Source organism: Phycodurus eques, chromosome 8, assembly GCF_024500275.1.
Source record: "Phycodurus eques isolate BA_2022a chromosome 8, UOR_Pequ_1.1, whole genome shotgun sequence".
Taxonomy (NCBI): Eukaryota; Metazoa; Chordata; class Actinopteri; order Syngnathiformes; family Syngnathidae; genus Phycodurus; species Phycodurus eques.
Genome location: NC_084532.1, coordinates 17,096,644 through 17,122,821, shown reverse-complemented (window position 1 = coordinate 17,122,821; position 26,178 = coordinate 17,096,644). Strand labels below are relative to the sequence as shown.

The window sequence follows — 26,178 nt, the reverse complement described above, 5'->3', positions numbered from 1 at the left end:
ATCACTACTCATGTTGTTTTTGTGTAACTCTGCTGTTATGTAATAAAAGCATGACAGTTACCAAGTTTTGCTGGAAAGAAAACACTTGCCAGCTGGCTCTGAATGACTGAAGTTGGCACGAAAAAAACAAGTAATAACACAAGTTAGTTTTGACCTCCGAAGAAAAAGCAACAAAGTAGACCATTTCGGTTAAGCTTTTAAATTTACTAAGAGGTGTTTATGGCACATTTGAGAGTTCCCTCGTAGTAGTTTTAATTTTTAACATTCTGGCCCTTCTCCAAAGGGGCCCGTAATTCTATCAATTCACAGCCCACATCATTAAATTGGAAAATAAACCATTTTCTGTCCCTTTGTAGTCAGCTTCCCTTAAATGTTAGTTTTAAGTTCATTAGAAGTTGTTTTTATTTCTGAAGTATTCTTGCAAAACTTTTTTTTGTTCCTTCCTCGTCTCAGGGAGCTGATGTAACCGATCCAGGGACAGAGACTGAGGAGAGTTTGGGGGCGTCTGACTCCACCCAGAGACCAGCAGATTCCCAGACGGCCAGCTGTAAGATCCAGGAAATCTTATTAATGCACACGTGTTGCTCCACCGCAGACTCGCCCAATGTGCTCACAACCTGTCCCGTCATCTAATTAGTTATCGAATGTTTAACCATGACTTAGAGAGCTGTAATGTTGTTGTCTGTCTGAAGAAGAGGGTAGCACCAACTGTCCTCTTGTTCCTACAGTGTTCCTACTTAAAAAAAAAAAAAAAAAAAAAAAAAAAAAAAAAAAAAAAAAAAAAAAATCTCAAATGTGTCTATAGGGACTCTTTACCAGAATGATAAAACTACTGTAAGAAGATTCTGCAATGAAAGACAATTTCACTTCACTGACATATGTCTCCAAATATTTTAGTTGAGGCCACGACAATGGAGGCCTTCTCTACTGAACAACCCATCACAAGCTCTGGAATTCGTATGCCCCAATCACCAAGGAGACCAACACATCCACTACCTCCCACTCAGGTATGTAGCACATAGCACAGATCATCTGACAAGGTCTACTTACAGATAATGTTACATCAGTGCTTTCTTTGAATACCCTCTTCCTTGATTAACATGAAACTTATTTATAATAAAATGCAATATAGGTCAGATTTAATTTAAAAAAAAAAAAATTATCCCACTGATATTCATTACTTAATGACGTTGTATTGTTTTTGAACTACCATAGAAAACTCATTTTGTCATTTCATCATTCAGCTTCAGTGGAAAAGTGTACCCTTTTCTTGTTTATGTTAGATGTCCCAACGGATCCCTGCTCGTCGCCAGTCAGTCGGCAGGGTCCCCCAGCTCTCTGGGGTGCCCAGCAGCGTTGTAAGTCACTCTGCAATATTTGTTTCATGTGCCACACCCAAACATGCACAAAGCGTGGAACATGACACGATTTAACCAACTGCTCCTCTTCACAGCAGCACCAAATTGACGACGAGGACCGGATGGTACCTAGCGCTCCCACACTGGTGATGCCACACCGCTCTGATGGTTTTGACCAGGCTGTCCAGTAAGTCTCACACATGCTCACCTTTTAACTCTAGCAAGGGTATTGCTGGTTAATACATAACAGAATATTTCAGCAATTGTCAAATGCAGTAATATGAACCCCTGCTATTCGCAGGATATAGGGAATGAGCCCCGCCATGAATAGTTAAAATCTGTAATAGTCACCCTACCAAAACAGGTTTGTTATTGGCTACAAGACGGTGGCAAAACATTTTTTTTCCTATCATACAAGGCTATGGCCTGACTAAATGAAGCGCTTCCCCTCAGATTACACCCAAGAAATATTTTTATTTTATACATGACTTTGCCTTGAGAGCAAATAGGTGACTATTACAGCAAATGATGTAATTTTTTTTCCTGCTAACTACTACTATTTTTTTGTACTTTAAGATAGTCTGAATGACCTGTGGCAGTATGCTGCCTCTCACAGGTCAGTCTTGCCACCACAGACGTCTGGTTTGGGGGAGGAGACTCATGTTTGTCGGTGGAGATATGCGTGTGCTTTCTGCCGTACTACTGTGTGATGTACTCCACATGACCAACACAGCTCACCACACTTTATGATGGGAGAAAGCAAACACATGCCGATTTGCTATGTTTTGTTTTTTAATCGTCAAGTGTGGCGTAGAGCATGGGTGGACCCTGCTTTAGCTGCATTTTTTTGTCTTTGAGTTCAAAATGAAATCACTTTTATCATAACAACTCTCCATGCATTTGAACTTTGGTGTCTCCATGCTTCTGCTGATTAATTTCCCCTCCTAACTCAGTATTTCTTTCAGCAGTTCGCCCCAAATGGCTTCAAGTCGGGCCTTCCGTTTTGGCCAATCGGATGACGTGCCACAGACCAGCTCAGATCTCGGCCAGCTTGCAGCTCAAGGAGGTACACTCCCACCACGCAGTTATGTAATTGTGATTTCTGTGAACCCACTTTAAATGGCAAAACATCTATTGTGATTGTGACTGTCTTCAGGTCTTGGGATGTTTGACAGCCCCTTGTTCCTAGCATCTCATGAAGAGGAGTCTGGCGGACGAAGTGTTCCCACCACACCACTGCAGTTGGCTGCCCCAGGTATCCCTTAGTTCTCATTGAGATACTGAACATGCCAGCTCACGACCACAGTGTCAAAGAAGCAGCATGTATACGCTCACTTTTCTCACACTGTTAGTCTTCTCTGAGGTGGTTCCATCAGACACCGCAGAGCAGGCCTCTCAGTCAGTTCCCATGGTGAGCACGTCCACTCCTGGCCTACTCACGGCAGGCACAGCCAGTACAAGCGAGGAGAGAGACGACATATTTCTGGAGTCAGACCCTGATAAGTAAGACGCCGTCTGTGTTGATATTAGCAGCTGAGACCAAATACTTCAACTAGTGCTTGAAATTCTTAAACATTTCATTGTGTTTTTAAAGTTGAATGTTGCATCAAGCTCTCTAAATTGCTTAAAAAAAGTACTTGCGAGAATAAACAAATCCACTTGCTCCTGGCTTTGAGCTGATTGACTGCTTGGTCAAAAAATGATTGGTTTATATCCAATTAGACAGACAAATTACATTTTATTTTATAATTTTATTTGACAAGACAGCAATTTGTACTCGTGTAAAAAATTGCTGTTTTTAAAATGCACCTTTGGATTTTTATTACAGCACTTAGTCTTTTTGGGTAGGGCTCTAGCATTTCGGCGCGTCTTAATGTGGCAATATTTGCCCACTCTTTGCAAAAATGCTCCAAATCTGTCAGATTGCGAGGGTATGTCCTGTGCACAGCACACCTGCATCACAGTTCTAGGGACCCGGGTTCAAATCCGGCCTCGCCTGTGTGGAGTTTGCATGTTCTACCCGTGCCTGTGTGGGTTTTCGCCAGGTACTGCGTATTATACATGGGTGCGCAGGAACCCAGTTTGGGTCTTGACCTTGAAAATATTTGGGGGAACCCCTGATTATAGTAAAATACAATCTCGTTCAGTGTCTTACACTGAAATACAATAAAACAATGTTTTGTATGTATTCTTATAAAAATTGTACTTCACGTTAGTTCCAGGCCAAGTGCTGAGAGTTCGGTGGATGCTGTGGTATCTCAAGATGATTTGGTGGAGCCCAGTCAGCCCTCAGACGCGGCCAACCTGCCGTCCACAAGCCAGGAGCCTTCCTCCAGCTCTGCAGGTACACTTTGTGACCCAACATCACCTGACATTCTCATGCATTTCAACACAAGCAGTCCTTTTGAAAGTTTCGTCGCTCTCTGCAGATACCAGCAGTGCTCCAAGCAGGGCTGCACCCAGCAGACAGCTGCAGCGTTGGCCAGGAAGCCGCGGTGGGCGCGCGAAGAGAGGAGGTAACATTTGCGCTCTCCTCGTCCAGTAGCACCCCATACACATCAACATACTAGATACTGCCTTCTCGTAGTGTTCATATTTACTGAATGGGAGGTCCTACATTTGATCAAGGATTCCTTAAAAAAAGACTCGTAACTCATAAAATTGGCTTCCTTGAGCCTGCAGATACTGTATTTTGAAAGTAGTTTTATATATGTAGTTGGGGTGCATCTCGATATTAGAATACAGTTGAAATGTTCATTTATTTCAGTTGTTCAATTCATAAAGTGAAACTAATCGATTCATTACATGCACAGGAAAATACTTTTCAGAAGGCCAATCCTAATCTCTACATAAAGAATAAATACGATTGCTTTGTGATATTCAAAGTTTTGGGTTTTGCTTAGCTATAATCATCAAAATTGGATGAATAAAAAAGTAAAATGAAACATTTCGCTCACTGTCTTGAATTTATATAGTTTATTTTTTTTAATTAAACTATTGAAATAAATTGTTTTAACTGGTATTCTAATTTATTCAGATGCACCTGTTGCATAGATCCACAGTGCTGTGCTTTCAAAGCTGTAAGAAAAGAACCATGCTTACAATTTGACACTCTTTATTGCAAATTAAATATACAGTTACAGAGTCTGATTCTAATGTGAATATCTTTGCATGCTTTTTAAAGGTGTGTGTTTTCATCTGAGACTTGAGAAGCACATTTTATTCAGTCGCTATATGTGAGGTTTAAACCTATTCTGTGTATTCCGATAGGGCAAGCATTTCCTTCTCGAGGAGTCCATGGCAGACGCATTGCAAGATGAAGCTCCTGCTGGGAAATCCCTGACAGGACCTCCTTGATTCAGTCTTGATCTTGTTCACCTGTTCTAAATCCCTTTGCTTTTATATTGCTTACAAATAAATCCGGTTTTGATCACAGTCTGTGATGAAGTGATGTGCTTTCTGAAACATTTTATTAAAGGTTTTAGATCAGTCCAACATGGTCTGTGGTCATCAGAGTGTTTGTGGACAATTGATGAAGTTGTTGTTCTGAGCGGATGGGTTTTCTCTTGGGGGAGTGACAACGGGCTGCTCACCATCCATCCTAATATTATAGGATTTAGCTGCGAAAGACATAAAAACACATCAACTTGGTTTTGGGTTCTGTCTATGTTAGTTAGGACATTCCTGTGCCATGATGGGAAATGTATACTTGGAGGCATTTAAGAATTAAGTATCTATGGTATGAAATACATCCATCCATCTTCTATAGCTGGCGCTTATTACAGCTGACTTTAGGTTAGAGGCACAGGGTACAGACTGATCGTGAGCCAATTGCAGGTCGCACTATGAACAATTTGGTCTTCAATTAACCTACATGTTTTGGGAATTTGGAATAGAGCTGTTTTAAAAACAATAAAATCTAGAATATTACTATACTTGAGAGTTTAAGCTATACTTGCACTGTTATGGAACTTTGACTGCAGTCAGAACTGCAATAAACTGTCTGGCACACCCTAACAGACATGGTCCCTGTTCTAGACTCCTCATAAATAAGTTTAAAATGTGTTTTTAGGTGAAGCTCTGCTGTTACTTACTTCTAGAGAAGACATAGTATCTGTAGCCCTCTGGTTCCCTGAAACTGGGGACAGAAACGGCAGAGGTGATGGTGGTGGGGAATCCTCGCCAGGCCGTCCGTATGTTGATTGTGGGTCCCAAAAGTGATACTGGAAACAAATCTGCTTTGTCAAAAACAACTCGTTAACATTTCACGCTTAATGTTTCTCATAAATGGTGCTGAGGCCCTTTCCCATGTGCTAAATCTCACAGGATCAGGTTGTCCCTCTCAGTTGAGGCATGACTCATTTTCCAGAAAGCTGTTGAAACTCAAAAGTGGCCTGCGTGAGTTCACTGTGTTAAATTGCTCTGCTCACACCCACTGTGACATTTACCACACAATTTCACTCCAAACAGACTGGAATCCACTCCCTTTATCAGAAATTCTGCCTTTTAGATGGTAATTATGCTCAGTTTTGATTGACGCTGTCAGAGAGGTATTCATTTCACAGTCTTCCCTAAACAAGCCACACACTCTGGCCCACAACATCCTGACAGAGATGGCACACTCGCTCTTCCCGTGCCGCCACACAGCCTGAAAACAAAACCTGTTTAAAGAGCTCATGTTAAATCGTGCACACGCTATCAAAATGTGACAATTCTTTTTTTAAAAAAGGCTACCACAAGCTAGATCGCTGACTTCGTCTGGGTGACAACCAGTAACGGAAGTGTATTTTGGGCACAGTAGTTTTATCTAAATTCCCTCACGCAGTGAGACTTGTGTACCAGTAGTGTTATTCCTACCTGCTTGTCTCACCACTCGGTTGCGGACTGTGTAAATGGCATAGTGGGGTTTCTTGTTACATGATGGACTCCTGCCAAACTTATATGAATATTTCTGCACCAATCCACCTGGAAGAATCAACAGAGAGTGGGCATGAGTTCATCCATTGTGTCAAAATGCAATATTGAGTAATTGGCTATAAAATGTGGTAGATGTGGTTCACCTCTCTTGAAGAAATAAACAGTTTCTCTCCTCCTGCGGTACTGAGGCACAGACAGAGCAGCTGTGATGTGACCTCGAAGTCCATCAAAGCCTGCCTCAACAACCTTTGGATAGCCTGGGTCCAAATTATTGTTCTCAAATCTCCAATACTGGTTTCCCTGCAAACAGTATGAAACGCATACATTAAAACGTGATGTTTCCATTTGTTTTCCTTTTGTTAGATGATTCAAATGAAGTCACACAAATGACCTTCAAGATGTACGTTTTCCCCTGACAATTGCAACGGGTGAACACAGTGTCAATGGGGGACGGGACACCCCACCCTTGTGTGATGTCACGGGCAGGACCCGGAACCCTGTTTCTGTCCAAAAACCAGAAGTAGTGACCTGTGGACCAGAACATTAACACATTATTAGACTTGTCCACCTGCAAATGAGAACACTCCAAAAAACTGTCTTAACTAGTAATAGCTATGATCATCATCAGACTTTCAAATCCTATGTAAAAATTACAAAGATTTTAACTACAATTTCACGTCAAATACCAAATCAGTATGCTGAACATAGTCAAAAGCCTTTTCCTTCCTGTCACATACACTGTAAAAGATCAGAAAATCAATAAACACATACAGTTCAGATGAAGACTAGCCATACCCTTGCCAAATTTTAAGTAAATGTGTATTTATCAAATCTTCTGGCTGGACCCAGCAAAAGAAAGTGGCAAATATTTGCTACTTTCAACATTTTGACAATAGTTTCAATGTCCAAAAATATTTTTATACTTTTTTTTCAATACAGGCATATCCAATGCTCTAAATGTGATCAGAATGCTATATCTGTTATACATTATGCTAGGAACTCCAAGGATCCTTAAAACTGTCAATGATATGAATCATTTGTAAATGGAGAATTTTTCATTGACATCAAACAACACTTGGTACAGTCTTTTGCTACTGTCCGGCTGAAAGACTTTCATTTAATGCATACAATTTTATTTTTATGGCTAATCTTGGGCTTAACTCTATTTTCTAACAATACATTCTGAAAAGGTTTGCCTTCATGAGCACGCAAAAAAAAAGAAATGGGTTGACTCCTAAAAAGTGGTCATGTAATAATGTTAATGTCATATATTAAGATGTGAGATGAACACAGAAGCACTGGAACTGAAAACAAATTGTGGCTCTTTCTCCTGTCAGGAACTGCGTCCCATTGTCACAACAACAAATTAGATTTTGGGAACCATAATGACTGTACTTTTCTGTACTAATCTTTACTTTTTGTAATGTTTTTCTCATCTTGACACCAACCTCTGAAGACCGCAATTGTGCCGTTCTTCAATGTGGTGACTGCGCCGGCAGGCCGCCCGCTGCACAGGTTTGTGTCATTGCTGTCATCTGGAAATAAAGACATCTTTAATAAAATCATCGCTCTGGGGAAAACAAAAATTATAACAGCAATTTAATCTGAAGGTGGGCGGTTCTGGGCATTGAAGTGATTTTCTTTCTTTTTTTTAACTTTTTATGTTTTCTTATGGGAATTGTTTGAACTATTCACTCTATTCATAATGTGGGAAATCAATAATGATGAAAGGAGATGGCTCAATTTTCCCTGGTACTGTGCACAACTTGCCACAAGATAACTTTTTTTGGACACCCTTGCTATACATCACCGAATTGTTATGTTCACACTGAATCTCCTTGTTTTATTGTTTTGTTTTGTTTGGTTTGAGGGGATTGTACATCCTGAAGTATATGAAGTCATGTATTACGTTGCCATAAAACTTTAGCTAACTTCGGTAGTTATCCTAAAAAAGAACTGGCTCGACCTACCCTCGTCTCCCCTACCACCAGCACTGTTAGACATTCCTGTAAATTCGACTGTTATTTACCACAAACCTTACGGTAAAATACATTAAAATGATTTTACAGTAATTAACTACAGTTTCCACTGCATCGAGGAATGTTGGTCACACAGAGAGTCTATAGCATGCAGGAGAATTTTGAAGCTGTGTGCTCCCAGCATGCATTGCGCCATAAAATGTTAAACTGTTGCCATAATAAAGACATTAATCCTTTAATCTATTTTTAATTTTCCATGCATCCCTCTGAACCGCTTCTCCTCACTAGGGTCGCGGGTATGCTGGAGCCTCTACTAACTGACTTTGGGCGAGAGCCGGGGTACACCCTCTGAACCGGTCGCCAGCTAATCGCAGGGCACATATAAACAAACAACCATTTGCATTCATATTCACACCTATGGACAATTTAGAGTCTTCAATGAACCTACCTCGCATGTTTTTGGAATGTGGGAGGAAACCAGAGTAGCCAGATAAAACACTCACAGGCACAGGAAGAACAATGCAAACTTCACACAGAAGGCCGGATATGAACCTTTGATACGTGCTAACCAGACGGCCACCGTGACGCCAGCTTTACCCATCTATCCATCCATCCAGTTTCTTTACCGCTTATACTCAGTAGGGTCGCGGGCTGCCGGAGCCTACCCCAGCTATCTTCGGGCAGGAGGCGGGGTACACCCTGAACTGGTCGCCAACCAATCGCAGGGCACAGAGAACAAACAACCATTCGCACTCACAGTCACACCTACGGGCAACTTAGAGTCTTCAATTAACCTACCATGCATGTTTTTGGGATGTGGGAGGAAACCAGAGTACCCGGAGAAAACCCACCCAGGCACGGGGAGAACATGCAAACTTCACACAGGCGGGGCAGGGATTTGAACCCTAGTCACCAGAACTGTGAGGCAGATGTGCTAACCAGTCGACCACCGTGCCGGCACGCCAGCTTTCATTCAATCATATTGAATGTAATTACTCAACCAAAAAAAATATTTGGCGAGTAAAAATGCTGAGTGGCTAATAACGCTGGGAAACCACTAGCCACAGTGGCTGGTGAAAAAAAGAAAAAAAAAAAGTCAAGCCACTGTGCAAATATAACATAAAAACTCTTCATACCTCAGTCCATTAACAAATCAACTTGAACAACCAGTAGAATAAGATATGAATGGATGAGGATGACAAGGTATATTGCACTAAAGTAAAGTATATGTGGTGTTGATCTATATATGTATTCATCTATGCATCTGTCCCTTGCTCCAAGACAAATTTCTCCATCAACCATGACTAGAAAACTTACGATTCCCAGACTTCCTTTCTTTTTATTTTCTTAGAATGTTGTCCTGATATTCAAAGCAAGCGTTTACCTGCTTGGTAGTCTCTGGCACTATCCACAGTCTGCACTGCATCCACTGGCTTAGTCCCAGGTTTGAGAGCAGGTTTATCCACAGGAGCTGTAGTTGTCAGTAGACTGGAAGGGTTTGGCTTGTCCTGAGGTTTAGGAGTGGGTTCAGATGATTGAGGACTGGTCGGTATCTGGGTTACTGTTTGTGGATCACTGGAAGGTTTTGCTGGTGTAACCTCATTCGAAGAATCAACCTGTGACACATCTATAGGCCAAGGATTAACAGTTGTTATGACATCAAGGTCGGACCCCACTGGAGAAACACTAGTGGAGGGATTCTCAGGGTCCGATGGAGAGGAATCGAGGTGTGTTGTAACAACTAAGGTGGTTGGGATTGATGGTGAAACCACTGTCGTCGAATCAGGAATCATAGGTGCTTCAGAGTTTTCCGCATCTGTGGAGGACTCTTGTGTGGATTCTAGGGGTGCTGAAGTTGTGGAGGGCTCTTGTGTGGGTTCTGGTGACACTGAAGGTGTGGATGACTCTTGTGTGGTTTCTGCTGGCAATCCTGGTGTGGAGGATTCTTGAAAGGGTTCTTGTGGTACTGAATGTGTGGATGACTCTTGTGAGGGCTCTAGAGGTGGTACTGAAGATGTGGAAGACTCTTGTGAGGGTTCTTGTGGGGCTGAAGTTGTGGACTGCTCCTGTGAGGGTTCTGAAGTTGCAGCTACGTTAGGAGCTGTAGGGGAAAATGAGGGTGCGCCCTCTGTTTTTTCAGAAGCAGCTTCAGTCGGAGCACCATTCTGTGCCTGTGATGTGATCTCCTGCCGTGTGGTGTCAGTTGTGGGAGACGGTTCTGGTTGGTGCTCAGAAGTCAGAGTGGGTTGGTTGGAAACCTTCTCAGCTGCAGTGGTGGCTTGAGGGGATGCTGTTCCTGAGTCTGGCAAAGTGGTAGCATCACTGCTATCTGGAAATGCAGGAATAGCAGATGAATCAGAAGAACTCACCTGTTGTGATCGTATTTACAAAAGTCCAGAAAATCAAGTACAGTGGACCTTCTGAATCCATCTACGTACACATCAAAATCAGCCTCGAGTTACCGCCCGTTGTACTAGAATGTTTACACACCTGCAGTAGTGGTGACGCCATCAGAAATGTCAATTGTGGTTAACTTGACCTTGTCCTCTGAAGGTGTCGTCGCCGATGTAGCTGCCTCTGTGCTGGCCTGTGGAGTGTCTGTTATCAAGGTGGCTTGAGTGGAGACCAGATCCAGTGGCTCAGCTGGGGATGACCCATACACGCTAGTGCTATCTGGTGTCTGACTTTCCTCTGGAACTTCAGTGTAGGACTGGTCATCACTGGCCATGGTCTCGGTGTACATATCTATATCCACAATGTCATAGTGTAAAAACACTGCTACAATTTGCTGTGAAAGTGTAAAATGTCATTCGTTTCCCATAAAATCGCTCACCATTATTGACATTATCTTGTGTAAATGATATTGGATTCACCACCGGAACCTCATAATTATCTGTCACATGAAAATATGAAACAAATGATACAAATGTCTGCACGCTAACGCATGAATCAATACTTTCAAAATACATTCATACTAAGGAACAAGCAATGGAACTTACTGGCCATTACGTCTACAGGAGCAAAACATGGAAGAACATATGGATTTAATTCACTATTCCGAGAAGTCTTTACGCAAGATGGTGGAGTGCGTCTGGAGAATTTGCTCCATTCATCCATGAATATTGTGAGGGTAGAGTTGGACCTGAAAGAGGGCCAGTCTCACAACCATCCCCAATTGTGTTTGATGGGGTTGAGGTCATGGTTCAGTACGAGTTCTTCCACACCAGAATCATCCAAGCATGCCTTTATGACCCTTGCATTACGCATTGGTGGCTCAGTCATGCTGAAACAGAAAAGGGCCTCCCTCAAACTAATGATTTGACCCATCCCTGATTGGTTAATTGCCAGGTAACAGATTAAGAGGTGTGTTCGAATACTTTTGTCCATAAGTATATGTCTTGCCATCCTCTTTTGCTTTCCCTCTCTTGGGTGTGAAGCTGTACCCATTAGTCTCCCACACTATGATCGCAACGGCTCTCTTGTGTTACTGTTGGCCACTCAAGCTTGTGGTTCTTGGCTCGTTCCTGGATGGGGACCAAACCACAGTAATAGAGCCACAGTGGGACAATCGCTCAAGAACATCCTCTTGATCATTTAGTCTTGCACCACTGGAATCCATCCAGTCATCCATCCATTTTCTATAGAACACGGGTGAGCTGGAACCTGTCCCAGCTACAGTATGTTCACTTCAAGTACAATTTTTCTCTTGTCTAAATTTGTGGGGGGAAAAAAGCTGTAGTGTATCCAAGCTGACTTTGGGCGAGAGGCAGGGTACACCCTGGACTGCTTGCCAGACAATTTCAAGGCAGATATAGACAAGCAACCATCCACACTCACACCTACGTATGGAAACATGCATGTTTTTGGAGATGTGGGACCCGGGGAAAACCCAAACAAAAGGGAGAACGTGCAAACTCCATATGAGAGGCCGAAGCCGAGATTTGAAGCCCAAAACTCAGAGCTGTGAGGTAGAAGGGCTAACCACTGTAGCCACCATGCTGTCCCACCACTGGAATATTGGACTAAATTTCAATTCATTACCTTCGTCGTTTTCCCCGCTGAGTGCCAAAGGTGGCTGTTCTGCTTCATTTACAGTATCCTCTGTTGAAATATTGATAAATAAATGTTAGAGGGATCCCCATATGCAGTGTAAACAATATACTGACATTACATACAGTATAGATTTTGTTCAAAACAAGCCTTTTTTCCAAGTTAAAGATACCTTTGGGCTTTTTAGCATCTACATTATCACATGAACTACTCGTTCCTGGTGCTGTTGCACTGGATGCTCCATTGTTTTCCTCTGTGGCAATTGTTAAGACAAAAAAATAACATCAACCCAATGTGTTGCTGTGGATTCCTGCATGCATTGCATGCTACATGCGGGTTGTCATGCAGGACTACTTGGTATTGAACGACTATTTTTACCATCTGTACCTGTGCTATTTGTTTATTGTGTTGTTCATGCAAAGTAATTGAACTCCAAGTCATTGACATGGATAATGCACTGTATTTTTTGCTCAATATTTGTTTCAGAACACTACACTGATCATGCTGAATGTGCTGGCCAAAGCTTGCCTTCTGGATCACAGTGGATCTTGTAATCTGGACAACACTGCTTGAATTTAACACAATCAGAGTCGCAGCTACACGGTTGGCCTCTCTTGAATGATTCCCCACATCGACCTCTACAGGAGTTCTCTGTGGCAAATAAATGTAACACGACACACCTGTGCAGTGAGCTGCAGCAAATGAATGTAGTACATAAACAATGACATTGTTTTTATTCTTGAGGAACATGAGGGCAACAATATACACTCACCCGACGCTTTGGGGACATTGGCGGGCCAACGAAAGCCAGTATAATTATTATCATTATTATAAACAAAATCATAAAAACCTTTCTTTACAAGGATAACAAAACAAAACATGTGAATGATGACATTTTTTTGTGGTTGTACTTAGCCAATATTATGACCAGTGAGAGTAAATTGGAGTGTACTGTCTCAATGTATATATTGGTGAAAGCTTATAAATGAACCATTGGGTCATCTGTTGAATGCTGAGTGCTGAGCGTTTGATCAGCGTTCAAATATACACCTGCCCTGCCTCTCAGCAAAACCAATATTGATAGTTTGACATTGAACTGAGATATGAGGGGAAATACAGTATTCACTCACTTGTGGTGCATTGAGATTCAAAGTCGTGGCAGCATTCGCCGTAGGGCATGCAGTTATAGTCACATTGGCACAGGTAACCACGGTAGTACTCATTACCACATCTCCCTCTGCAACTGGCTGTTTGTGGGAAGACAGCATTGAATTACAGAAAAACTGAGTGGAGAAGAGATCACACACACAGGCCTCTCTGTCTGGTAAGTTATTGCCACCATGGTAAACATAAATGAGTACAACAAACATTATTTATGATTTGTTTACTCACGGCATGCATCTAAAAGTCCCCATATAACTAAAGCATCATACTCACTTTGACTGACAGTTGGAGTCAAGGCACAAGCCAGCAGAATAAGCGAACGTAGAAGAGTCAAAGACATTCTCCTGTATACCTGAAAGTAAACACATTAAATTAGGAAATCAATGTTTCTTTTTCTTTAACCTGAATGACTGCAACTCGTGCACAAGAAAAGTCCGTACCAAGCATAAGTCTCTGTGTTAATCCTGCTTGACTTTGGAATCCTGCTACTTTTAAAGGCTGAGAGAGGCCGGCTAACTTCGTCATAATCGGCAGATCCGGTCTATAGTGGAAAGCGATGAGCTCAGGCCGCAGGGAGGGTCTTCTCGCTCAGACAGCGCGTTTCCTCACTAACACCTGGCAGTACACCAGGCAGACTTCTGAAAATAAAAACTTTATAATGAGCCACGCACAGAAGACAGTTATTCCGTCACAAGTGACCTTTTTCATCAGGGTTCTTTTTTTGTATTTCTATTTTTTTATTACGATTATTCCATGTGTGTCAAAACAATACTGTCAATTATTTTCAATGGGTGAAATAGTTGGAACTTGATAACTATTGAAATACATTAACTGATTCATGGCCATTTTTAAGTTTAAGTCTCCCACAGAAAAAAACAGAAAAAAAAATGCGGCAACCAAAAATCCCTTTTGACATCTAAAGTGAGTCTGCATATACAGTATATTGTGTGTGTGTGTGTGTGTATATATATATATATATATATATATACACACACACACACACACAGGGTGATTGAAAAGTAACTCCATATTTTAAAATACTTATAATTTATACATATGTTGTAGTATTTTTCGAAATTTTTTTGTGTATGTTCCATGATTAAAGGAGAAAGTCTAATCTACAAAACCAACGACTTTGGAAGAACTTGAAGGGTGAATACGAGAAGTTATGTCTTCCATCCCACAAGAGTTCCTTGTGAAATCAGTTAATGCGGTTCCCAGGGAGCTTGAGAAACTGGTGGCTAATGCTGGCACCGATATCCACTTTGAAATAAAACTCCATGCAATACACTTTCTTCTCATGTTCATTTCTTGTAAGAATTATAGTTCGGAAATGAATTACAAGTACTTAAAAATTTTTTCAATCACCCGGTATATACTGTACTTTTGTACAGTATTGAAACGACAAGGTAAATTCCTTTGTTTTTGTTGTATGCTGAAGACATTTGGGTTTCAGATCAAAAGATGAATATGAGGCAAAACTTCCGAATTCCAGCTTTTATTTCATTGTATTTACATCTAGATTGTTGATCTAGAGTGTTAAACAACTCAGGACAGAGCACCTTTTGTTTGAAGCCACCCACTTTTCAAGTGAGCAAAAGTATTGGAACAGACATTATTAAATTAACTTAAAGTGAATAACATTTAATATTTGGTGGCATAACCCTTACTTGTAATAATTGCATCAAGCCTGTAACCCATTGACTTCACCAGACTGTTGCATTCTTCATTTGAAATGCTTTTCCAGGCCTTTACTGCAGCCTCTTTCAGTTCTTGTTTGTTTCTGGTGGTTTCTCCCTTCAGTCTCCTCTTCAGGAGGTAAAATGCATGCTCTATTGGGTTAAGGTTCAGTGATTGACTTGGCCAGTCTAAGACCTTTGACTTTTTCCCCCTGATGAAGTCCTTTGTTGTGTGGGCAGTCTGTTTTGGGTCATGGGGAGAGGCAGTGTGTGTGTGTGTGTGTGTGTGTGTGTGTGCAAAAAAAGAAAAGGGAAAAAAACACAGTGTTGTGTTTATGCAACGCGAATCCACTATATATTACAACGTCAGTCACTGGCATTATTGTGGGGAATTTGATTCCTTGTCTCAGTGGAGATTTAAAAAAAAAAAAAAAAAAAAAAGCCCTTCATTTTATTCACCACAAGGAGAGTGGAACAAGTGGGTCCAGTACGCTCTCTTGTGGTGACACTCTGCATTACTTCCCATCAGGCCCTACTTTTTGCGTATCATTGCCTGAAAAACGACGAGCTGTGTCATTTGCGTCAGAACTAGTTGTAACCATATTGATAAAAACTGGACTCTCGACAGTTCAATTAAGATTGGAAGTTTAGTGCAAGTCAGGAAACTTCAATATTCGAGGTGTACGTCACTTTTGTTGTTGTTGGGACTACACTTGAAAAGACACTGTGGTTATTTGCGTTTCGAGGGCATACGTTTGTGCGCATGGGATCCGCACATATCAGAGGCGCCGCAACTGACTTCCATGTTACACGCCCATCAATAACAATGCGCACTGCATCAACAACGTGTCACAGTTGGAACCCTCGCCTAGGGCCTCATTCTCGCTTTTTCCTTCTGGCTGGTGGCCCCCCACGCTTGATATTGGTTCATGTTCGAAAGCCCACATTATTGACATGCTTGTTAATGTCATTGTTTTATTTCCCACCGTCTGAATTTTAAATATCCTATTTTGATGATGCACCTAGTAGGCTACCGATGAAAAACCGAAAGGGAAGTCAACGTTTTATTTGACTTCTCTCCTGATGTAGCTATTAATGACTCATTTAAGCAACGTTTTGGACTTCAAGGCGCGCAGTCGCGGACGCGCCTTCGTTTTGTGACGTCATCTAACGCAGGATAGCTGGGCTGAGCGTGTTTTTGTGGCTCGTGCATCTGTTCACTGCTGAACTGCATGCAGCACCAATGGAGCAAGATATAACCGAATCACCCGAGCAGGTTGAAGTGACTGCAGGACATATGGAGCACAACACGACTGATGCTCCTCTGGAGGAGAAGGCAACTGCAGAACCTGAGGAGGAGGAGGAGGAGGAGGAGGAGGAGGAGAAGGAGGAGGAAACCATATCAGCACTTCCTGCGGAGAAACCCACTGGTGTGCCTCAAGAAGAGCAGGATGAGGAGGAAACCACAGCAGCACTTTCTGAGGAACAAATAACTGATGCACCTCACGAGGATGAAACCACAGCAGCACCTCCTGAACAGGAAGACACCTCTGCACCTCAGGAAGAGGAAACCCTTGCGTCAATTGAGAATGACATGGAAGTAACTGGAGTGACTCAAGAGAGCAAGGCACCTGCATCGCTCGTAACTCAGTACACGCAGACGTTGAAGAACTTTTCTTCCAAAGACCATTATTTTGAACAGCAGATAGAGCAACGGAAAAGAGAGTTAGATTTAAAGCTTCAACAACGAAGGACCACCAATCTGCTCCTGCAGATTATGGAGCAGGCTGCACCGGCTCTGGTGTACCAGGACTTTGAGAGACAGAAAAATCGGTCTGCAGCTGAGGAGTCGGGCTCGTTCGACCTCCTCGGACCCGCCGCTGAGAACATGGCCGAGGTCCAAACCGGCACTGATCAACCTGATGAACATATCAAAGCAACCGAGGATGAAAAGGAGAACGGGCAGCACAGAGGAACAGAGGAGGACAAAAACGAAGAGGTTGAACGCCACCGAGGAACAGAGAATAAAAAGGACAACGAGGTCCAAGAGCTCCTGTCACAGACAAGTCGCACAAGTATCCAGCACAGGAGGCGCAAGGCCGAAGACAAAGAAAACATTTCAAAAAAACAGTCAATAGGGGAATGGTTAAAGAATTTTTTCAAGATAAAAACCAAAAACTAATGCTCATCTGAGTGAAAAGTGTCTCCCTACCTCTGAGCTAGTGTGGCTCGACACAGGTATTTAATTTCCCCTGGGATGAGATACACACAATGCTGTTACTAGTGATATACAGTAGGAGAATAATAATAAAACGACATTGATTTTTAATGTAAGACATCAGCGAGCACCGTAGAGTAGTAGAATTCATTCACAGTCCTCATTAGGATCATGGCTCAGGTGAGCTGCCCGAATAACCCGCCACATTAACATTCACACCTACTGACAATTTAGTCTTCGATGAACCTAACGTGCTTGTTTTTCACATGTGCGAGGAAGCCACAGTCCACGGAGAAAATCCACGCAGATGTGGGATTATGCAAACGCCACACAGGAAGGCTGGAGCTGGGATTTGAACTCTGAACTCACTGTGCTGCTCCTACATGAACAACTAATATTGTAAAAAAAAAAAGAAAGAAATACCCCTTAGGTATGGAAAACCATTTCAGCATTTTGTCAATGTTTTTGATTTCCAGCAGCTTAAAGTCCATGTGCTAGTATGATTTTTGACCTTACCAGAAAGAAAATGAATGTCTTACTAGTAATGTTTTATTTCTACTTCTGCTATTCACTACCTTATGCACACTAGTACAACTTGGGCATACTAGTTGGACAAGTCCATGTAACTAGTGAGGGGAAAAAAACAAACTAGTTGACATCTGCATGTTACTTGTATTACTATTGAAACGTTTGATGTTAACTCGTAGAATTTGATATCACTAGTGGGACAGTTGTCAACTAGCGCACAGTTTTGCCTTACTAGTAAGCTGTTGTTGACCTACTAGTATGCCAAAGTTGTCCTAGTAGTGAGGGGGGGAAAGCACACTAAAACAAGGTTCACACCTTGACCTGGATAGCAAGGATATACAAATGGATATTTATTTGATATCCAGCTTGGTCGAATGGTCGTAATAGTAGGCCAAAAGTGGGACTAGTAGTGGAAATAAACTTTACTCGTAAGAGACACTGTTATTCTACCAGAGCATCTGAGTTGTGTGGCAGAATTGTTGTCTTAATAGTGAGGAGAAACAGTGTACCAGTACATGGACCTTAACATGACATAACATCAAGGATACTGAATAAATGTTCAAATGACTTTCCCTATACCGTAGACAGTGATTCCCAACCAGGGTGCTGTGGTGTGGCACACTAGTGTGCAGTGAGAGATCGTCAGGGGTGGAGCAGGAAATTAGCCAATCAAGAATGAATTCAATTACAATGATCAATTACAAATACTGTATATCTTTGTTCATCTATGTCAGCGACGTATAGTGTCAGGCAGAATAATTATATGCTCTTCCATTAGAAAGAGGGTACAAGAAACCTGTTGCCATTGATACAAGAGAATACGTCTTGGCTCCTGCAAACCTATGAGCTCCGTATTAAACGGGCCCAGAATTCACACTAAGTGCATGACAGTAAATTAAGACAAGATCGTCGTATTTTAGTGTTTATTGTTCCATTTTTTTGTTGTTGTTTAGTAGTGTGCCGTGAGATTTCTCCAGGTTAAAATGGGTGGCTTCGCTGAGTGAAGACTGGAAAACTGCCGTCGAAGCGTCTCAGATGAGGAGTAGTTTAGTGATGTCGATGTAGTTGCTGTCCTCATCCAGCAGGGGGTGCCCTCGTTTGCTAATTAGGTTTGTGTGGGGAAATTGAGCCGAGAAAGTCGTAACAAAAAGCGACAGTGCCAAATTGCATTCATTGCGAGTACAATGTGTGACATTGTTACGTTCTCAGACCTTTGCGCACGTAGTACACTGTCAATATTCCTTATAGGTTAGAAGCCGCTCTCAAATGACGAATGCTAGCTAGCGTCTTCAAGTGCCAAGTTTTTATTTTTTTTAAGGATGGGCGAGCCCATGTAAATAATCAACCAATAACATATTAGTATACACACTTAAAACACGCCCCTGTACCGTTGCTATGCCTCCTTCACGGGTTCTCTATGAGTGACGGAACGGGCAGCCAGTCGTCGCTGTGCAGGGTGTGAGCGGGAGTGCACACTGGAAGGCTTTGCTCATTTCTACTACAACAAGCATCCAGCTGAGAGTGAGGGTCGGTTACCAACAACACTGTAGGACGGAGGCTGCCGAAACACCGGGGATGGACAATGCTATATAAAGGTCTCCGGAGGAGTCTACACAGCCACAGGTCATAAAGTAGCCTTTATTTCAATTACAAGTGTGTTCAACCTCCGTTAATAACGCAATTGACTTGAGAAGGCGTCGTGCGGTTTAGTCATGCATGGCTGTGACAGCGGTTGTTTGACATAAGCTAACGCAGCAAAGGTGTAGTTGACCTGAAGAAAACTTCAGTGTACAGTATGTATGGAAATGATGGAGCCACAGTTTAAAGTTTAGTTTTCTTTCACGTAGTAGAGAAACGTGTATTTTCGATTGAGGCGTACATTGTGTTTTAACGTTGTATAGAAAAATTAATGCTAACTTTAAGGCAATATTGAGTATGAATTGTTTCGTTTTAACAGGTTTCCCCAGATTGGTTTCAGTGCGGCTGTTTTAAACATAACCAAGATCTATAAGGCAAATGCCAAAATGTACACAGTACTTTTCATGCACTGGTGGCACCGTTGCTAAATGAGCTCAAACACGTTATCTTTTCATTTATCCTCTGTGATGCCTCCTGACCACCACATGTATCAGCTTGCCATCGGACAAATAGTTTTACTTTGAGTGAGGTTTCAGATTAGTTGCTACTCAAGAGGATATGAGCTCAATATTGGGTTTCTTGGCTGGGTGCATGGGCCCCAAAAGGTTTGTCGGTCTGCTGTAGATATCCAGTTACAATTCATGATTTGATCGATCTTCCAATCAGTTTTGATCAAATTTTCATTCCATACTCAATTTAATTCCATATTGTTACAGAATAGCTCTGGTCTTTATTTGTGAACCCTGATCCCTTCAGATGCAGAAAAATGCACTGCAGTTATACATGATTGTATAATTCTACACACAGTATTGTATATGGGATTTTATCCTGCTCTCCCCAAATGTAAATTAACTTCCAGACCATGTGTGGGTGCAAAAATATGTAAAGTACAGTATATACTGAAGCTGGCTTGTTGATTTTAACGGTGAAAAATATCATGTGGTGCAAGTCAGTAATATTGCATTTATTAGTTATTCATATTTTTATTTTTTCATTCAAATTGTTCAGAGAAATAACCCTCAAACACCGACATTGTGTTCAAAACTGGAGCTTTACAAAAATCAACTTAAGTACTCTTGAGTAAGGAGGATGAACAATTGTCTTTTTTTTAATCATTGATTTATTGTTCTTTAAAACTAAATGGTCATTTCAAATTACATTAACAGAATTGAGTTCACTTTCGCGTTTGATTAAATTACAGTGATGTAGGAAATAAAAGTGAAACATTAAAATTTTTGTCATTTAACATTTCATTGCTGAGAAATATATATATATATATATATATATATATATAATTTGGTTGCACAGTTAATTGAATTTTAATCGGGATTCCGATTTTGGCTGCCACGATTAAATGAGCCTGATCGTCGAAGATTTTTTATTTTATTTTTGTAAAATAAATGCGGGCACTGCTGCATATGAAAAGTGCTTCATTTGTAGGAGTGGCCACAACCTTGTCAGCCAGCCACCAAAGGGTGAACATATGATTAAGGCTTCATTAAGGGCTCTGTGGCCAACTTCAAAATAATATCTTAAAATGGCATTGATGTCCATTGTAGTAATATATTAAGTTTTTATTTTGAAGTTGGCCCCCTCACCACATTGGCAGAGAGGCGCTGTGTCACAGTAAGACATAACTGTGGTATTAACAATCGTAGCAGCTGCCTTGACTTCAACTTTTTGGCTGGCCTGACCACAATGACCTGACCACAATAAAGAAGCTAACAAAAAAAAAATACACCAGAAGTAAATAGAGAGGGAAATTATAACTGTTGAGTTCTTTGCAGTTTGTGGCTGTGCACCACTGACCAATGGTCAAAAGATGATACAAAGGGGATATGACAAACATATTTTGTGCTGCCAGTCTGAACATGGCCTAATTTGACCATAGGTGGGAAAATCTGAGTGTGAATGTTTGTTTATCGAAATGTGCCCTGCTGTTGACTGGCGACCAGTCCAGGGTATCCCGCCTCTCACCCTAAATCAGTTGGGATAGGCTTGAGCTCACCTGCTATCACAATGAGGACAATCGGTGTTGAAAATTGATGGATGGATGGATTTTGACTTTTTGTACTACTTTATGTTTACTTCTGCTGCTATTTCTATTCCTTCCTTTTTACGATATGAATAAGAGTTGATCTTTCGACATTTGGTGCAGCTGTCGAGCTGAAAGTTTGAAAATAGTAGCAGTTGCACCAAACTACAATCTAATAACAGAGCCAGTGACAAACAAGTGGTAAGCACACACAATGAGGAGAAATAATAAAATAAATAAAATAAAATAATAAATAATAATATTCTCTTTGACTGATCTTGTTGCTTCCGAACAGTTGGCTCACCTTCAACATGTTATACACTGCCCATGACGTATTAATCACATATAAGCTTACTTTCCATATGCAGAAGTCATTCTGGCTGCATTGCCAAAACCCAGAGGCCAGGAACATAAAAGCAGCAAAAAGCAAATTGAATGTTTTACACAGCACAAGCAAAACATTTATTAGTCACTGTTAATAATTTATTAAATGTGTTGCATTATAAGTCAAGAGCCCAGTGACCAAACATGACTGAACTAAACAATTGCTAACAATTTACAGTGACCGTCGCACACTTACCGACGCACTATTTAAAAACTGCGATCCCTGCTCTTCTATTGGGAAACGTTTTTAGGTTTCGCATACAGACCCTTTCCAAAAAATGTTAAAATCATGGAAAAGTTAATTTATTTCCATAATTCCATTCAAGAAGTTAAACTTTCATAGATTATAGATTCAGGGCCCACAATTAAAAACATTTCAAGTATTTATTTGTTTATTTTTACATAATTTGAGCTTCCAGCTCATAAAATCCACAAAATCAGGAATTCAAAAAATGTTTAATACTGTGAAGAAATCGCCATTTACTTTTTAATTTTTGTAGGGGAAAAAAAGAGGAATTTAGGGTCACATTAAATCAAAATATGGTACTTTCAAAACGATGTTAATATTCAGTACTTGGTTGGGAATCCCTTTGATTTAATCACTGTCCCGTGGCATTTAGGCACTCAGCCTGTGGTATTGCCTGGGAATTATGGAAGCCCAGATTTCCTTAATGCTTGCTGTCAGTTCATCTTTGTTTTTGGGTGTAGTGCCTCTCATTTTCCTCTTGATGATACCCCATAGATTCTCAATGGGGTTTAGATCCAGTGAGTTGGCTGGCCAGTCAAGCACTGTGATGGCATGGGTATCCAACCAGGTTTTGGTGGTATGGGGTGGGGCCAGGTCCTGCTGGAAGATGAAATCTACATCTCCATACAGATCCTCAGCAGAAGGAATCATGAAGTCCTCAAAAAGATTCTGGTAGACTGTTGCGGTGACCTTGGATTTAAGAAAGCAGAGTTTATCAGCACCTGCACTGGACATTGCACCACAAATCATGACTAACTGTGGATATTGGACACTGGACCTCAAGCAGCTTGGGTTCTGTTCTTCACCCGTCTTCCTCCGTACCCTCGGACCTTGATTCCCGAGTGAAAGGCACACTTTACTTTTATCGGAAAAGAGGACGTTGGACCACTGGCAGACAGTCCAGTCCTTCTCCTTGGCCCAGTTGAGACGCTTCCTACATTGGCTCAAGCTGTGACTCCTGCCTCATTCCACTCTTTCTGGATCTCTGCTAGATTCTTCATAGATTGTATAATCTATGAAAGTTACATTTTTTTGAATGGAGGTATGGAAATAAATAAACTTTTCCATGATATTAAAATTTTTTGGAAAGGGTCTGTATAATGTACTCCCCGCAAAGGAAGAAGTGGATTACCCTGGCCTCTGTAGCTGTGCTATAATAATACAAATAGAGGAAAACGGGCAAGAAATAAAGGAGTGTGTGTGGATATTTGAGAAGCTGTTGGCAATGATAGCCCCATTCATTGACTATGCTTGTGAATTTCGGCAGTAAAGGCTCTCCACGCTTTGCTTTTTAGCCCCAGGTACATATGGAATCTTAAATATTATATTAATATAATATTAATAAAATTATTTTATCAGAGGTGGGTACTAACGCGCTACATTTACTCCGTTACATTTACTCAAGGAACATTTTGGATAAATTGTACTTATCAGAGGTGGCACGGTGGTCCACTGGTTAGCACGTCTGCCTCACAGTTTTGAGGACCTGTGTTCAAATCCGGCCTCGCCTGTGTGGAGTTTGCATGTTCTTCCTGTGCCTGTGTGGATTTTCTCCGGGTACTCTGGTTTCCTCTCACATGCCAAAAACATGCACGTAAGTTAATTGAATACTCTAAAGTGTCCATAGATATGAATGTGAGTGCGAATGGTTGTTTGTTTATATGTACCCTGCGATTGGTTGGCAGCCAGTTCAGGGTGTACCCCGCCGCCTGCCAGCAGTTACCTTGGATAGGCTCCAGCACGCCCGCGACCCAAGTGAGAATATGCGGTGTAGAAAATGGATGAAATGGATGCACTCCAATCAAACGACACAAGAAGTCACATCCGCACACAAAGTCTTCTATTGGGCTTTGCGGGCCAATCGAAGTAAGTTGTGCCAGCCCCTTGCGACTGGTGTTTACAGAGTAGGAAAAACAACAGCTTTAACATGCAGCGTAGGTTTGTCACTGCCCAAACCTGGATATTTCAGATCACTTCAAACTTGAGAAAGCACCTTGTGGTTTTCTCTCAACTTAGTTTGTTTTTTTTCACTTAAAAATTTAAATGGTGGCAGGTTTGTGTGGACTCCCAATTTGAATGTTGCACAAGGATGCACTCCCTCTTTTTACTGGCATGTGGCTGTGTTCAGATGTAACACAGCCACATGCCAGTTATAAGAGGGAGTGCATCCTTGTGCAACAAGATTTATTTTATTTAAAAATACCTAAAAAAAAAACCTGGCATTTGAACAGGGGTGTGCATAATTTTTATATCCACTGCTTCATTCTTCCTGTATTTGTAAAAGATTAAAGATTGTATTTATGTTTTAGATTAAGTGATATTGTTCAGCAATATCTGAATTTGCACATTCATATTTATTGAGTTATTTTTATTTTATTTGATGTTCATACTCTGATTTAAAAAAATAAATCAGAAGTTACTAGTTCCTCAGTACTTTTTTTCACAGAATACTTTCTTTCTCAAGTAAACTTTGGAGGACTACTTTTACATGACCCATATTATTCAAAAGTAACAGTACTCTTATTTGAGTACAATATTTTGATACTCTACGCACCTCTGTGTATTATTGAGAAACAAATTATACATGTAATATATTTACTGTATTGGCCGAGTGGATCTCACTTCGTACCCGGAAATGACCTGTTTGTTGCTAAAGACGTCATAATGGAATGTGACATTTTTGATTGGCTGTTAATCTGCAACGTTGCGATGCCCTTCGCCTGCAATTCATATTTCAAATTGCAACAAAACTAGTTGCCAATAGTCGGCCACTCATTAAAATGATTTGCAGAACCTTGCACATTGCGCCTCAGTTCAGTCGTGCGTCTCCGTGTGCGGTTGCCCTAAGATAGACATGCAGGTTAGTGCATATGATCTTGCTAAGAAATACTGTTTCAGTCTCTCATGAAAGACTGTGCTTGAGGCTGCTAATGTGTCCGGCCAAGGTGCCTCTCCTCTACAGATGGAAGGATCCTGGGGCAATCTGGTCCTGGCTCTGTTTTTGGGTTAGTAGTTCATTTACTGCCTCGCTGTGTATGACGATCAACTCATATTTTATGTAACAAAACTAAATAAATAAAAAAAACTGAAAAAGTTGGTCGCACCAGCACATGATTTGGTCGCACCATTTTTTGAGAAGGTACAGCATGACCATGGCATGCCATAGTTTTGTATGAAGATTGACTGACTCAAGATATGATATTTGCAAAATATGTTACTGTGGACAAGAAGTTTGTCCGCAACAAGCAGTAACAGACAAAACCGGTCAATTAAATTTAAAAAAACAAAGGCTTTACTTTTATTTGATCATTTGTTTGACTCAGAGGGGCCAGTTTTTATAGTAAGGGCTCCTAACCCTCGCCCCCTGGGAAAACCACTTCATTTTGAGCATTACCACAACCCTATGATTGACATACATCTAAAAACAATTGCATAAGTGTACCACCACATATAAAAGTATCGTTTATGATTATTCACACTATTTTGCAAATTATTTACTAACAAAACAAACCAATTTACCTGTTTCAAATTATCGTCCCAAACAGAACATGGATAAATCATTACTACTGCAGTTATCACACTTTATTTTAATGATAGTTTGTTTCCCCTAACCCTTTAAAGGAGTCTAGGCTTTTTAACTTTGCACATATCTTCATATGTCTATGCTATAAACAGGGTTTAAACAAACAGACAAACGGATAGATTGACATATTTTAGCTTTGCTAGCTTCATAACAAAGTTATTAAAACCTTTGCAGATGACTGTGTTTATTATAAGGAGTGAAATGAAAAGTAAACTAATATTGAGATGATTATACGTGACGTCACTCAGGGAAACAACTTTTGGTTTTACTCCAGTGACAGATGTAGCAGCATTGATAATAATAATGTTGCGTAACAAGAAAAGCTGTGGGTGACTTGTGTCTTGAGGAGTTTACCGGCTTACTGAACTTTACAAGGTAGGTGTGTGTAGCTATCATGC

General features: G+C 41.1%; 3 protein-coding genes across 9 annotated transcripts in view; 2 read left to right on the top strand and 1 right to left on the bottom strand.

Annotated features, from left to right (window-relative positions):
- Positions 1-4,842, top strand: part of tprb (translocated promoter region b, nuclear basket protein) — a 31,419-nt gene extending 26,577 nt beyond the window's left edge. Inside the window, exons 42-51 of one of the 2 annotated variants that reach the window (XM_061683096.1) lie at positions 454-547; positions 898-1,007; positions 1,284-1,358; positions 1,454-1,545; positions 2,327-2,424; positions 2,515-2,613; positions 2,711-2,861; positions 3,575-3,702; positions 3,788-3,874; positions 4,629-4,842. In XM_061683096.1, coding sequence (XP_061539080.1) covers positions 454-547; positions 898-1,007; positions 1,284-1,358; positions 1,454-1,545; positions 2,327-2,424; positions 2,515-2,613; positions 2,711-2,861; positions 3,575-3,702; positions 3,788-3,874; positions 4,629-4,678 — 984 coding nt within the window. In that variant the 3' untranslated portion in view covers positions 4,679-4,842. Of the gene's footprint in view, positions 1-453; positions 548-897; positions 1,008-1,283; positions 1,359-1,453; positions 1,546-2,323; positions 2,425-2,514; positions 2,614-2,710; positions 2,862-3,574; positions 3,703-3,787; positions 3,875-4,628 lie in introns of both variants that reach the window. The other variant, XM_061683095.1, reaches the window with a different exon arrangement.
- prg4b (proteoglycan 4b) lies at positions 4,457-13,978 on the bottom strand. Of its 6 annotated transcripts, XM_061683097.1 has the most exons (15): positions 13,909-13,978; positions 13,742-13,820; positions 13,435-13,551; positions 12,833-12,955; positions 12,477-12,557; positions 12,296-12,355; positions 11,088-11,147; positions 10,745-10,999; positions 9,639-10,583; positions 7,724-7,810; positions 6,667-6,803; positions 6,419-6,575; positions 6,216-6,323; positions 5,453-5,581; positions 4,457-4,978 (listed from the first exon to the last, which is right to left on the bottom strand). In XM_061683097.1, exons 2-15 carry the CDS (start codon positions 13,806-13,808, stop codon positions 4,869-4,871), a joined length of 2,436 nt encoding a protein of 811 aa, XP_061539081.1. In that variant the 5' UTR covers positions 13,809-13,820; positions 13,909-13,978; the 3' UTR covers positions 4,457-4,868. The 6 variants fall into 6 exon arrangements, with proteins under 6 accessions (XP_061539081.1, XP_061539082.1, XP_061539083.1 ...); XM_061683098.1 differs by lacking the exon at positions 11,088-11,147; XM_061683099.1 differs by lacking the exon at positions 12,477-12,557.
- A 5,435-nt stretch (positions 13,979-19,413) lies between these two features.
- Positions 19,414-26,178, top strand: part of fcho1 (FCH and mu domain containing endocytic adaptor 1) — a 52,854-nt gene continuing 46,089 nt past the window's right edge. Inside the window, exon 1 of the mRNA XM_061684311.1 lies at positions 19,414-19,516. The gene's annotated coding sequence lies outside the window, so the exon portion shown is untranslated. The remainder of the gene's footprint in view (positions 19,517-26,178) is intronic.